Source organism: Macrobrachium rosenbergii, chromosome 36, assembly GCF_040412425.1.
Source record: "Macrobrachium rosenbergii isolate ZJJX-2024 chromosome 36, ASM4041242v1, whole genome shotgun sequence".
Classification (NCBI taxonomy): domain Eukaryota; kingdom Metazoa; phylum Arthropoda; class Malacostraca; order Decapoda; family Palaemonidae; genus Macrobrachium; species Macrobrachium rosenbergii.
The window spans coordinates 16,908,065-16,923,089 of record NC_089776.1 but is presented as its reverse complement, the minus strand read 5'-3'; the positions used below and the strand labels follow the sequence as shown (position 1 = coordinate 16,923,089).

Sequence of the window (15,025 nt, the reverse complement as noted above, 5' to 3'; positions counted from 1 at the left end):
TGTTAAATGGCCTATTCCCAGAGTCAAATAGGGCCATCTTTTGTACTATGTCTATTTTAGAACCAGATCAAACATATTACTTTTTCTCACTTAAAGACATCTCTGGTAGCCGTGGCCCCCTTGCGTCAGCAAAATTCCTTCCTGTCCAGCTTCTCAGCAAACAAAGGCGTACTAGAAATTAAACAATGGCATACAAGTGGGCTTTATTTGCAGATTTAACAAAAATTGATTCAGCCAGAAGATACGATCATGAAATGAGAGAATTCCACCACTATAAATGGAGATTCATAACTAGAAGAATCTTATTTCACAGAGCAATATGTTAATCAATTCTATACCAGTAGACTAGTCAAGATAGCACTTACTGGTCAGCAAATGCCATTTATGAGGTCATAATTGTTCTAGACCAAAGATAGGTATCATATGGCATATAAGATAAACACTACACTTCAGATATCGTCCTCTCACGACAGAAGGCCAAATTCCTATTAAGAGAAAGGAAACATATCAATATGCTAAAACCTGGAAACGGTGTTGAGTTAACGCCTACATATCAAAACAAGTGTACGATCAGAGAACAGAGCAGGAAAATGCAGAGAGAATTTGCTGCGGCGCAACTGGAGTCTTCCCCTATCGATGTCTGGAAAGATACAATTGTTCATAAATAATGGAACTCACTTTCTATGGCGACAAGTAGCAGATTTTCCGGTATCGATTCTCGGCATATACCTATACTTAGAAACCGTTGCATTCTCTCATTACAGTCCCCTCCTGAAGCGTCTATCCCGGATAATATACGCCGGGAGATCGCATACACACACACACATACCTCACTGGAACCTGGACACTTTAGCGGCATTAGTTCAAATATTTCGAAAGATCACACTGTCTCCTATGAGCAGATCATGACAGACTCAAATGCATGTACAATCAGATCCTGTCAACCATGGTATCATTATCGACACAACCGCAGCTGCAGCGAATGTGCCTGTGCCAAGCTGGCATAGTTTGTTAAATACGTGTATGTATATATACTTATATATGTATAATTTTACCCAGACCAAATAGCAAGTGATACAAGACAGGCGAGAGAAAGCATCGTCTGCAAATAAGCAGAATGCCAATTTAAAAAGAAATTATCAGAGCTTTGCTGTGGCCACCACGCGAGTACTCATTGTTTGAGAATCTCGTTCAAGTCAACCCAATATATGCAATACAATGCAAGAATAGAAAATATGAGGCAAAACTGCCTAAAGATCAAATTAGAGACCACCTCCCATTCATTATCTAGAGAGGAATGGCAGGTATAGATGGTGGCCACTGCCTCTACATTCTGTCCCAGTATATAGGACCTCCACACAGCAGATCAGAGCAGGCTCTGCGGCAGAAGTCTCAAACATCGTGACATCAAGACAAAGGGAGTCTTGAGGGTGGAAGGACAGAGGATTCAATATTGGCAGCAACAGTCGATCTGCAGAAGAAAGGAAACGAAAGGTTTTGTTTGGGTACTAAACGATTGTCATTGCAGACCTGAGGTGCCAATAAACATAACTAATAATGCTGCAAAGCAGCATCTAATAGACACTGGCCTACGAGGTAGAGACCAATGGTACCTGTACCAGCAGAACCTACAGTAAGATAGGTATAGGCAGTAAAAGATGGGAAATATGTGTAACATCCGCAAAGAATCAACGTCGTGAATGTATGCAGATCCAGATTGTATGTGTCATATTTTCAGTGCATGAACACAGAGCGCATATCTGAATACTTCTGTGTGTGTGCATAGAAGCAGGCAGCAGGACCGTGAGAGCCTCAGAGCCTAGAGAGTCAGAATGTAGTCAAACTTTTTGAACTGATTATCTCCTGAATAAACCCCCAATCAACCGGCCTGCATGGAGTGCCAAGGGAAGAGAAGGCGCCAGAGAGAAACCCAGTACCAGCAGAGACTGGCTCCGGAAGGGTGTTAGGCCAAAGCAGGGTCAGATTTCTCTCTCAAAGGACAGTTAAAAACTTGAAATTCGTGGTAGTGTTTCATTCGTTTTAAGTGTAGGTAACTACCCCACCCTCTACCGGGGAATGACAGGTCCATCAGAGGGGAGGAGGGAGGGCTCTGATCTATAAGTATACAGGTATATGGAACTTAATTTCATTATGAAAATACTATTTTCATATATGTAACTTACCATGTAATTACACAGCTGAATCCCACATTGATAGGGGGTGGGATAATTGGACATATTTTGTTCCAAAAACAGTCAGATATGAAGATGAATTTGTAACATAAAATATGTTAGCATTGATAAAATGCTTGTTGTATCCTTACCTGGTAAGGGAGCTATGGCAGGAGATTACTGCCTTTTGGTCAGAGCTCAACTTGACCTATAGTGACTTAGTGGTATAGCCAAGATAAGTCTCCACTTTAAAGACGGGGCTTTGGAGTTAAGGAGTCTTCCGAACACCCAAAAGCATCAAAGAAAAAATTTGCCCTTGCCCTGGGCACAGTACCAAATAAAAAAGAGACCAAATAAAATCGTTACCTACACCGACAACCACAAAAATTAAAAACCGTCATACCACTACCACAGACTGGTGGGTACTCTGCGTACATGTAACTCCCAGGCTTCCCAAAAGAAACTCAACACTCAAAATTCAAGGCGAAGAAATTACAGATAGGAAGGGGTGCTTCCTATGCTTCCTCCCCCAATACCGCGCCAGCCACCAATAACGGACCCAAGTTACTGCAATTCTCAAATGTTATTTCTATTTCTTTTAAATAGTGCAAGGCAAAAATGGAGTTGCATTTCCAGTATGTCGACTGGGTGATAGCCAAGGGTGACGTTATGTCTAAAAGCATACAATGTGGCAACAGACCTAATCTTGTCTGCTCTCACCTTAATAGAAGGCAGAGCGTCCTCTTGTATTTGAGAGTGTGCCTCTAAAATAAGGCTTGTAAGAGTGACAATGCATTCATAGACATGGGTTTAGACGGGTTCTTCACAGAACACCAGAGGTTACGACAGGGCCTCAGATCTTCTTTGTCCTGTCTAAGTAATACCTCAGAGCCCTTACTGGACACAGGATTCTTTCTTCCTCCTCTGGTCCTACAATATACATAAGGTTTTTAATGGAGAAGGAGTGTGGCCAAAGATTAGATGGAGACTCGTTCTTAGCTAGAAAGCTGAGCAAAAAGGAGCAGACAGCATCCCCTTGTGAAAACCCAACATGTTTGTCAATTGCCTGCAGCTCACTCACTCGTTTAGCCATGGCCAAGGCTACTAGAAAAAGTTTTCTTTGTTAAGTTTTTAAGAGAAATGGAACAGAGGATCATAAGCAGGGCCCACTAACCATTTCAGCACCACATCTAAGTTTTCAGGAAACAGAGACATCTCACGGCTGCTTAGTAGTCTCAAAAGACCTAATCAGATCACTCAGGTCTTGATTAGAACCTAACTCTACTCCCATGTTTAAAAACTGACCCCAACATCAATCTGTAGCCTCTAATCCAAAAAGGAGCTACTAGGGTCATCGAAGTGTTGTTGTGGGCAATGAACTTCAACACTTCCCTCACCATGCTGAATGGAGGAAAGGCATATACGTCTAGACCCGACCAATCCTGCAGTATGGCATCTGTGGCACATGCCTGAGGATCTGGAGCTGGGGAACAAAGAAGAGGGAGGCGATAGTTTCTTGACGTTGCAAACAGGTCTACCAACGGCTTTCCCCACAGTCTCCACAGGTCGGTGCACACCTGTGGATTCAGCATCCACTCTGTCGGTAAAACCTGTTTGCCACGACTTAATTCGTCCACAAGAACGTTCAGTTTGCCCTGAATGAAGCGGGTCACAACACTGGTCCTGTTGACTTGTGCCCTTAGAATAAGGAAGTCCCTGACTGCTTCGTAAAGCGAAAAGGAACGTGTCCCCCCTTGGCTCCTGATGTAGGCCAGAGTGGTCATGCTGTCCGAATGGACCACGACTGTCCTGTTGAAAGTTTCTGCTGTAAAGAACTAAAGGGCTAGATGCATCATCTTCAACTCCTTTATGTTGATGTGAAGGTTCCTTTCAGCTGGAGACCACATCCCAGAAACTTCCATATAGTTGAGTAGAGACCCCAACCCAGATCTGATGCATCTGAATACAACGTTAGGCTGGGCTCATTGGAGACAGCGACTTTCCTGTTGTGAATCTGTCCTCTACCAGCCACCACCAAAGGTCCTCCCTGAATTCGGAGGTGATGGGGAAAACAAAGGAGTCCGGGAAGCTCTTCCTGCACCAGTTGGCCCTGAGGAAGAACTGCAACACTCTGGTGTGGAACCTGCCCAATGGAACAAATTTCTTGATGGAAGACAGTATTCCAAGGAGGCTCCTCTCGTTGGCTGAGCAGGACAGGTGACATATGAAGTCCTGGACTTTCTTGAGACAGTTCTGAATTCTTTGCTGGGACAGAAAAGCCCGAAAATTCAGAGAATCTATATTCATCCCCATACACAGAATCGACTAAGTGGGGGATAGTTGGGATTTCTTGTAATTTAACCACCCTAAATCCTGGGCAAGTTGAAGAGCTTTCAGAAGGTCCTTCACACATTGGGATCTCGAGGGGGAACGTAGGAGCCAGTCTTCTAGATAAAGACAAACTTTTATTCCAATTAGATGGAGCCACTATGCCAGAGGGGTGAGAACGCAAGTAAAAACTTGCAGGGCCGTGGAGATGCCGAAGCACAGTGCCCAAAACTGGAAGACCCTGTCCTGGAACACGAACCTCAGATATTTCCTGGAGTTTAGGTATACTGAAACATGGAAGTATGCGTCCTGCATATCAATCGTGACCATCCAGTCTCTGTGGAACGTATCTACCCCTTATTCGTGGAAAATTCGCCCATTCGCGGTATTTTTCACTGAGAAATATTCACTAATTACTGTATTTTCCTATAATTTTCATGACTAAATGCACTTTTTGTGATAAAGCTATTAAAATACTCAGGTATAAGCGTTTTTAGAGGGTTTTTCTTGTGTTTAAACTATCAAAATATGCAGTTCTAGTATTTTTAGAGGGATTTTAAGTATTCGCGGATTTCAGCTATTCGCGGGGGGGGTGCGGTACGCATCCCCCATGAATATGGGGGGTTTACTGTATTCCTTACGATTTATTCTGAACCCCATCTCTCTATATACATGACACATTCTAGAGAGCAAGCTTCAGTAAATCCTGTGATCTAGTTTTGTCTCAGTCTTGGAAGGTCTTGGTGAAATACAAAAAAAATTAGGAATTCACGATGACATTCAATTCTCCACGAACAATAGCATTCTCACTTAAATTCGTACTACCTGACAGTTTAAAATAAATATTAAGTATAAAATAAATCAAATGTACAGTAGTGCATTTCCTCTCATGGACTGGCAACTATAACTTTAATTGGCTTACCAGCCAAGCCCAAATGGTTTTTCTTATTGATTCTGCAATTTCTAAAATTTTCTGTAAAAATGTAAAGTCAAACTACAGGCAATCCCTGGCTATCAGCAATCTGGTTTTATGGCTCTTGTCTAGCGACAAAAATTGGTGATTTTTGGCACCGATATGTGCCGATTTCTGCTTACTGGCGCTGATAACCAGGTATTGGCGCCAATACATGCCTAACAGAGGCGCCGATCTCCAGTTATCGGCGCTAATAAGCGCTGACAATTGCCAATTTTTGGTTACCATTGATTTTCAGTTATCACGCCATCGGAACAGAACACCACCCGGGGACTGCCTGTACTGAAGTACCAGGTTAAAATTTCTATATAGTACAATGACTCATTTGTCACCCCTAACCTTAGCTGGGTCGCAAGCACTTTCAATCCGTTCTAGGGTGACAGAATCCCATTCTTCTTTAAAGACGGTAAACTTCCTGTTTGCTTCCAGGTCCACAGTGTGGTATGCACCCATCTTGATGTACTGGTTCTCCTCAACATTGCGACCTTTTACTCTGAAATGTGAACAATGGTCTGAGACAAATTTTTTAGCAAGACAAAGATTTTTGGTTATTCCATCCATTCTAGAAGAATCAGCTCCAGAAATGTAACTACTCTTGCAAACTATTTTCTAAACAAAAAACTCACCTAAGCACGCAAGCTGCCGTATCAAAGTCGATGGCCTCTATCTGGATGGTGATTGTGGTGCGGACCCGGGAGGAAGTGGAAGATCCAGTGGCAGACTCCTGTTGTACCTTACGGATGGTGGTTGCTCGGATGCGATCACCTTCCATGAGGATGTTATAGGTGTGCCACATATCCTCGCCTTCATCCGGCACCAAAACCATCTTCCTGTGGGTGGAAACACGTACAGGTACATTAAGGCTGTGTAAAATGAAACAACATTTTTTGTTAATACAGCACAAAGGAATTCATAAAATACACAGTAATGAGAAAGACGTCCTATGTATACAGTGTACTACACATGCAGTTCAAATTAATTTCTATGCTATGCAGTATTATAAAACAACTTCAGCTGATTGTTGCAATCCATGGACTTCTTTCCAAATTGCTCTTTAAATACTGTACAGTAATCTGAAACGTTGTCTTCACAACATATTACGCTGTTAAAAAGTGATAAGGAGAAAACTGACTCCACATCCACTGTTTAGGCTCATATCATTTCAACTAGAACCTGTGAACTTGGAAAACATAACCAATACAAATTTCATTAAATTTTAAAATTCAGCATAAATCAATATGTGAGCAAGAAAAATAAAATTTTACTTGGTATAACTTTTTCCAGTTACTCTGATGACTGTTATAAGCCTGATCACAGCATTTTTTAGTTATAATATTAGTAAACCCCCGGTATTCGTGGGTGACAGGTACCACAGCCCCCCTCGAATAGCTAAAATCCACGAATACTTGACACCCCCCTTAAAAACAGGTAAGACAACAAAGACTACCTGTAAAAACATTTAAAATTACCTATTCAATGGTTCAAACACTAAACATAAGCCTTAAACTATTATCGTAAAATCACAATTTTTAAAGTAAATTGTATTTTCCTAACTATATAAACCTGAGGTCCTTTACATTAAGAATTACTTTCAGTGAAGCTGGAAATGGCTGTTGAATTTTTGAACAAGGTGGTCAAGCAGTTAACTACTGTCCGGGAGGTGATAGTCCAGCCTGCCTGGATGTAAACATTCCAATTTGCCTTTCGGCCCAGGTGTCAGACTGAGGGGCAGCATGAGGTGGGCATGAAATGTAATGTAAAGGACCCCAGGTTTGTATAGCTAAGAAATTACTTTAACAAACTGTGATTTGTTCTGACACGATTTATGAACTGTCGGTCCTTTATATTAGGAAGACTCACTGGTTGGAGGGAGGAATGTCAGTGAGTCTCTATGAACTGACTGGAGTTTGCTAAACCTTGTGTTCCCTTCCTGGTCAATTGAGTAAGGAAGGGAAAACTGCCTCTGACAAAATGACCAGGTTGTAAGAAACGAGAGATCAATTGTCAGACTTCTGTGTCCCTCTGCATGAATGAGGAAAATGTCAGTTCATGCAAAGTAGGCTAGGATGAACCTTGATAGTCGGTAACATTAAGGCAAATACAAGCGCTGGGTTTGTCTTATTGTCATGATCTCCTTCCTTCCCTTGCTAGAGGAAGGAGGAGGTTTGCTTCTATGCTCCTGAAAGGAAATAGAGCAGAATCTCAAGTTGTATGCTTACCTGCACTGACTGCCAGATCCAGCATGCAATGGCACGTCCATTCCCTGCCCGTAGGAAGAGAGCCAAGATGAAGAGAAGGAAGAGAGGCCAGTCACTCCATATTCATTCTCCCATCCACAACCGTACATCTTGGGTGAGATGCAACCTGTCCTGTTAGAGGAGCCGGGTAAGCTACACAACTTGTTAAGTAGCCACCACAGGACCCAAGGAAAAACGTGTCCAAGGACTTGTGGCCAATATCCCGAAGGTAAAAGGAAGTGAAGGTGGTCTGCTGGGACCACACCTCCGCCTTCAATACCTGTAGAACCAACAGGTTCTTCTGGCCAAGCAACCGAAGCAGCTGGCAGACAGTATCGAGACACCTGGGCATCTTGGCACCGAGACACCTGGACATCTTGGCACTTCTCTCATCCTGTGTCTCTCACCAGGAGAGCGCTCATGATTCACAGAATTCGAGCAACCTACGAGACTCCCAAAAATCGGGGGTGGCTGCTTTTGGTTTCCTAAGAAATCAAGAAAGAGCCAGGCACAGAACCAGTCTTAGACACAGTTCTAAGACTGGCAACGAGGGCATGGCCTCTCGAGGCCAAGCTCTCTCGGCCCCCAGAACGTGAGACTCCAGGGGAGAATGCGAATTGGTTCCTGCCCGAGGGCAGGAAGAGCCAACAAGAGAAAATTGCCTCCCAGAAGAGAGGCAGTCCCTGAGAAGTCCTGCAGGACTCCTGAAGGGAACCTCTTCCCTGCTTCTTCTGGTGTTCAAACCAATAGGATCGAGACACCAGGCTGGGAACCTAACTGAGCACTGCTAAGCACTCGGGGAGTGCTTGTAGTGCTGGCAGGAAAAGCTGAGATGCCTGGGTGCCTCGGCCCTTTCTCTCACTCTGCTCCTGAACTGGGCTGGGGAGAATACTCTCTAGACCAGATCGGGATATTCGATATTCCACAGAACCTTGAGCACTCGGAGCGGCTCACGAACGAGCACCCGAAGCAGCATCCGTCTTCAGAGGTGGAACCTCTAGGAATGGGAACGGGAGCACAAACTGAGGTCTGCATGCCCACAGCTCCCAAAACACAAAACCCGTGATACGCGAATCGATTCCCAAACCCGAAGGTCAGGAAGAGCCAACGAGAGGCCCACTGCCTCCTCGGAAGGAGGCAGTCCCTAGACACCCAAGGGACATCAAGGGGAAAGAAGCAGCCTTCCCCTCCTTCAGCCAACGGAGGTCTATCCAGTTTCCCGGGACCCCCTCGAATCTTGGGAGAGGAAGGGAAGAGGCAGCAGAAGACGAAATCGAAGATAAGCTGAAGAAGACAGCGGCTACCTCCACACGGCAACTTCCTTCACCTTCACCCCGACATCTTCTACAGGATGGTGGACACAAAACATCATAACCTCCAGGCCAGCTAGGCAGAACCAGAACAGAAGCGGCCCAGGACACAACCACCAGGAGAAGCAGCAGGCGCGATCAGGACAGCAAATGCAGGAGCTAAGGAAGTGGTTCAGAAGGGCAGGAACTACAGCAACAGCCAGGAACATCACATGAATGTCATCGGCAGAGACAGGAGCGATCAAGATGGCTGCGACAGGAGACCAAGAGGAGCTGCCCAGAGACTTGTTGCCGAGTCAACAGGAAACACAGCAAGAGCAGAAGGGCCAAGATACACCAGAGGCAGAGTGCCACAGCATACATGAAGGCCAGCAAGACAGCGATTGATCCACATCGGCGGGAACAGAGTTGGAACAATCCCGATGTGGATCTATGCCATTCCAACCAGGTACTGTGGTCGATCCCAAAGCAAACACTGTATGAACGTCGGGACTCCTTCAGGCAAACATATCTCAACTGAGATATCCAGCCAACTACTGCTGTGCCTACGATGCTCACTGTCAACCTGAAAGAAAAAGCAAAGATGATTAGTAGAGGGAGACTCCTCTCGCTCAGAAGGGAATTGCCCTACACAGCAAGAAGAGGTCGCCCAACAGCCCCCGGCCCTCAGTAGGCCCTTTACACAGAGGGCATGCGAGGGCAAAGGAGAGAGATCTCTCCTGAAGGAGAGATAGGAGAAGAACCTACAGGGAGAGAGAAGGACAAAGAGATCCGAAAACACATCTGCAATGCATGACGGCCGAAAGCAAACTGGAATGTTTACAGCTGGGCAGGTGGGTATTCGCCTAACCACCATGTTCAAGAGTTTGACAGCTGTGTCCAGCTTCGCCGTAAGTACAGTAATTCCTAAAAACAGACCGATGGTTTGTATATCATGTCAGAACAATCTAATTTTTTATACACTTGGGTGTCAAGACTCACTAGTGATACAAATTGTGGGGATTGTGTTAAGGAAGCACATTCCCTGCGACATGCTTCATGTCCACTAGTGTCTTAGAAAAGTTTACTTTCCACTGCAAAATCTGTGATCGACAAATTGACATAGAACACGAACAATTTTTATTCTATAAATTTTTCATTTTGAAAGGATATAAAGCTTTGCCTTGTCATTATGTAACCTAACCACTTCAGCATTCATATAAATTCCCAGTCAAAACTTTACTTTAGTTGCTTGGCCTGATTCCTGCCAGTTGCCGACTGGGATAGGTTACCGCCTTTTTTGGGGGTCCAGGGGGGGGTTGAAGCCCCCTGTCCAGGTCAGGGCACATCGCCCAAGGTTAGGTTACATAGGTAACATCTGGTAAAGTCAGGACCTGGCATTATAAGAAAGGTTATGTCTATTTATGTGTGAGGAATCTGTCCCAGTCGAAGACTGGCGAGAACCAGGCCACACAACTAAAGTAAAGTTTTATCAATTCTCAGACCTTTATTAGGTTTTTTGGGTATAAAAGTCTTGGTTTTAATTTTTACAGAACCTGAAGATGGACACTTGTCCAAAATGTAGTTAGCATAGAATGTGAATAAAAAAAGAGAAGAGAATGTTGAGGTTTGTTTTGACCCTACAATTCCTCACCCAGGGAAAATGTGCAAACAGGTGTTTTGGAAAGGCTGGAATCCTCACAACACACAAGCTATTGGAGCCTAGTTCTATTGTTATGACTGTCTTTATGTTTAACCAAGACATTCTCACAACCCAAAAATAATAATCAACAATGGGTAAAATTTTACAGGCAGTCCCCGGTTAACAGCGGGTTTGGTTAATGGCGATCCGGTTTTACGGCGCCTGTCTAGCGACAAAAATTGGCAATCATCGGCGCTGAAGATCACCGATTTCCGCTTATCGGCGCCGATAACTGGGTACTGGTGCCAATACATAACTAACAGAGGTGCTGGTAACCGAAAATCAGCGCTTTTCGGCGCTGATATGCCCTGAAATTCGCCAAAAAAGAGCGAAAATTGCCGCTTTCCGGTTAGCGGCGATTTTCGGTTATCATCACACCCTCAGAACGGAACCCCACCGATAACTGAGGACTGCCTGTATAAGTTGCCAATAAGACTCGAGCCAACCATTTTTGCATGAAAAACTATTTTGGGGTTTTTCATGCAAAAATGGCTAGGAAATGATAGGGCACTAAAAAGAACCTAAAAATACCAACCTAACTTAACCTAGGGATGTTTACTGGTTACAATTTTGCCATATTGGCTATGGAGGAAGGGGGGGTCGGTTTGCCTTACTTTATAAGTACTATTAATTTCTTATTTATTTGCATAGTGTTTACATTGTTTGAAATAACAAGAATGAAGAGCTTTTAAAATATGTAGGTTACAATTTCATACTGTGTACTGGCAACTTATAAAATAATACCCAACAATGAGCCAAATGATAGGTATGGATATCTGACAACAGGTTAGGCTTCAAGTTACAACACAGGCTAAAGCATATGTCAACTTGCAAAATATGACTAACCAAAAACGAGTATAGGCTACGTCTACCATATGGAAAGAGGGTTAGGTGATGTCCTACCCTACAGAGCCTGCAACCAATTAACTGTCAACATCCCATCACTAGTGTCAGCTTGTCCACGACCTTCTTAAAAGCAATATGTGGCCTAGCATGAACTAGCCAGCCTAACCTACATTAGACTCGGCTGTAGCCACGTTAAAGTAAGCCTTCAGAAACAATATGCTCGAGTAGATTTGTATACCATTAAAAAATAATAATTAATAAACTACTATGGCCTTCTCCTGTTCAAAAAGAAGGCCGGGTCTAGGCTGGACTGTTCCGGGATCTTCTCTTGCGCTGAGACAGGTTGGGCTACACGTAACCCAGAAGGAAGTAAAGCCTAACCTAGCAACAAAAACACGCCTTAAAAATGAGAATATAGCATGTTACAGGTTACATGCTGTCGAATCGACGCATAAGAGCACATCATGACAACAACAACAAGCAACGAATGAAAGTGAAAATTGGAGAAGTGAGCGAAGGGGAAAGTGCCAAAGCCATTTGGTGTCAGGCACCACGACCACTACCACGGAAACATTTTTACATCAATTTGTCCTTTCAAGTCTGCGTTTGCCCTAATTTTCCTATCCGGTCGAAAACCATGACTTTACTACTCACCCCCGGCCATCCTTGTCTATGTCTTTATGTACTAATTTCATATTTTAAGTAATAATAACGTCGGATCAGTTGTTGACACATCGGGAAAACCTTAGGAAGTGGTGGCACAAATGTAGCGATTCAAGCGCTTGTACAATTGCCTTTATGCCCCAGCAGGGCTTTTCATTATTAAATATTTCCCAAGTCAAATCTAAGCGAAAACACTAATATAAAATACCCTACATTACAACAAATAAAATTCTCACCCACATTGGTCTATAGCAACTTAAGTAGTGATTACTGAATTCAATACGACGAACTAGCGCTTTTTGCTACACTTAGCATTACATACGCAGTGAAATGTGAGAACACCAACAGTAGGACGGGGTAAATGTTTAAACCTTGATGTTTATTTAAACCGTGTTAATTACATTAATGTGTGAGAGAGGACAAATAAGAAGAATGAAAGTGAAATTTGTGCATGGAGAAGAAGGCAACTTTGAATGTAACTGTTAGTACTGGATATCGAGTAAAGAAGATAATAATTATATTGATTTCTTTCCCGGTATAAACATAAAAAGAAATAGCTGAAATGTACACATATCACAAACATGAGATCCTTGTGTTATTATTACCTTCCCCACAATGAGGTCGTGATTTTATGAGGTTTGGTCTGTCTGTCTGTCTGTCCACCCGTGAGTCAAGATCGCACGAAAACAAACGTATAATTGTGAAACTTAGTCAAGCATTAATAGTGCGATCGATTCCCTTCCTCTTGGGGAAAATAAAAGATTTGACATTTTTTAATAGATAACAAATCTGCAATTATATCCACAAAAATGTTATCCTCTGAAGGAGGATATTCAATCAATGTTCCCACTAAATTTCATTAAAAGCTGCTCATTATGTTCTTTACTTTTTCTGCTTGCGTTTTGATTCTCGGCCCAGTCTGTCGGAGATTCCCTTAAATGGGCCGAACCTCAGAAATCTATGCATTAGCTTATCCTGGAAGAACCACTAATCGTTTTCTATGCTGGACCAGACTTCTTGTGGTGATTTAGTGAACAATTTTGGGACTCTCTTAGCTGACAATCAGGCCTATACAATGAAATTGCGAAGAAAGAATATATTGTGTTCAATCGAAACTTACAATATTACATATACAGTACTGCATATAAGGTGAAGCTAACATATTGTGATGAAGATACCCATACTGATGCAGGTATTAAGTGAAAATTCTCTGAGCCTGTTACTCTTAACATAATCCTGGAAACAGAATATCCAAAGTCAATCACAGAGAAGCTTGCCATTTAATAAACCTGCTGAAGGTGGGACTGATCACATCATTCTAAAATGCGAACCTGAAATTCGCAAGGCTATTCATGAAAACGGTGATTGGTTGCGTTAATAACGGGAACATATAAATGACAGGTTTCATGTGCTAACCTGTTTCTAATGTAAGAGATATGGACAATGGAGAAGGAATGCAACTTCAAAAATGTCTGATGGAGTCTGTGGTAGCTGTGGCGGTGATCATGTAACAATAGAATGCAACTCAAGTGGAGTTAAATTTATCAACTGTATGAGACAGAAAAGGCAAGATGCCGAGCATCGGGTGAATGCGAGAAACTGCAAGGCTCTAGATGTGGAAAAAAAATGAAAAAAAAAGAAAGTAGCAGCAAATACTAATCATGGTTATAAATGTTTGTCTTAAAATGTGGATATGTCAATGTTCAGTTTGTCGGTAATAATACGCACCATATTAGAGAGTTGGTTAATGAAAAGTCTTTTGATATATTTAGTGGTTGCTGAAACGTAGTCAAATGATTCTGACACGGCTACGATACTGAAATGACTCTTCTTTAGTCTCAGTCGAACTATTCTTTCACATTCCAAGAGATAGTAAGTCGGGGGAAGGAGTTGGCCTCGTTCGTATCAGCAGCTGTTTTCATCTTGAAAACATTAAGAGTACTCGGGTAACTAGTTCTGAATACACCCATGAGGTAAGCATCAATACTCAGGTCAGAGAATCTCATGTATGGTTGTCTGTAGACCTCCTTGGTCATGTGTATATTGGAATTTGTATACTTCTGGAAATGACTGTTACGGTTGCTACAGACCTATGGATGGATGATCCACAAAGTTTAATGAGTTACTGGAATCACATCAATTGGTTAGGGGCCGTTCAAAAATTAGGTAACGCCTTAGGGAGGGAAGGGGGTTGTATGGTGAAGTGTTTTGAGTGTGAAAGTGGGGGGAGGGGGTGCAGCCATAAGTTACATAACATTTTCAATGTTTTTTTTTTTGTCTGTTTCTTTTGAATAGATGTAAATGTAGGACAAAAGAGAGACATGTAGTAAAGATTCTGCAATAGACATGATATTTTATTTTAGTAATATTGTGAATATGGTATTTAATTTTTTTGCATAATTATATGTTTAAAATATATCACAGATTTAACCCTTGTTTGTACTTCAACATTTTATACTATATGCATTGCATGACATAGAATATAAAAAAACTCATCCCTTTTCTGAGCTCGGACATTCTCTACTTTATGCATAAATATGACTTAGAAAAATATCACAAAATTAAATTAACCCTCTTCTAAACACGACATAAGAGAAATTTTTCATTTTAAATTTATCTGTGATTCTTTAATATCATAACATAAAAGTAATACGAAAAACCTAAAGGTAATAATTTCCAGGTATTAGGCTAGACTTACTAATTCTGGGGGAGGGGACTAGCTGATGTTACATAATTTCCTAGGGGGGTCTGGACATGCGTTATGAGGCGTGACGAGGGGGGGTCAAAAATTACAAAAAAAAGTGTTACGTAATTTT

At 42.4% G+C, this 15,025-nt stretch overlaps 1 protein-coding gene across 1 annotated transcript in view; it reads right to left on the bottom strand.

Annotated features, from left to right (window-relative positions):
- Positions 1 to 12,334, bottom strand: part of pelo (protein pelota) — a 50,512-nt gene extending 38,178 nt beyond the window's left edge. Inside the window, 3 exon segments of the mRNA XM_067134731.1 lie at positions 5,812 to 5,965; positions 6,099 to 6,302; positions 12,201 to 12,334. Coding sequence (XP_066990832.1) covers positions 5,812 to 5,965; positions 6,099 to 6,302; positions 12,201 to 12,241 — 399 coding nt within the window. The 5' untranslated portion in view covers positions 12,242 to 12,334.
- Positions 12,335 to 15,025: the final 2,691 nt, after the last annotated feature.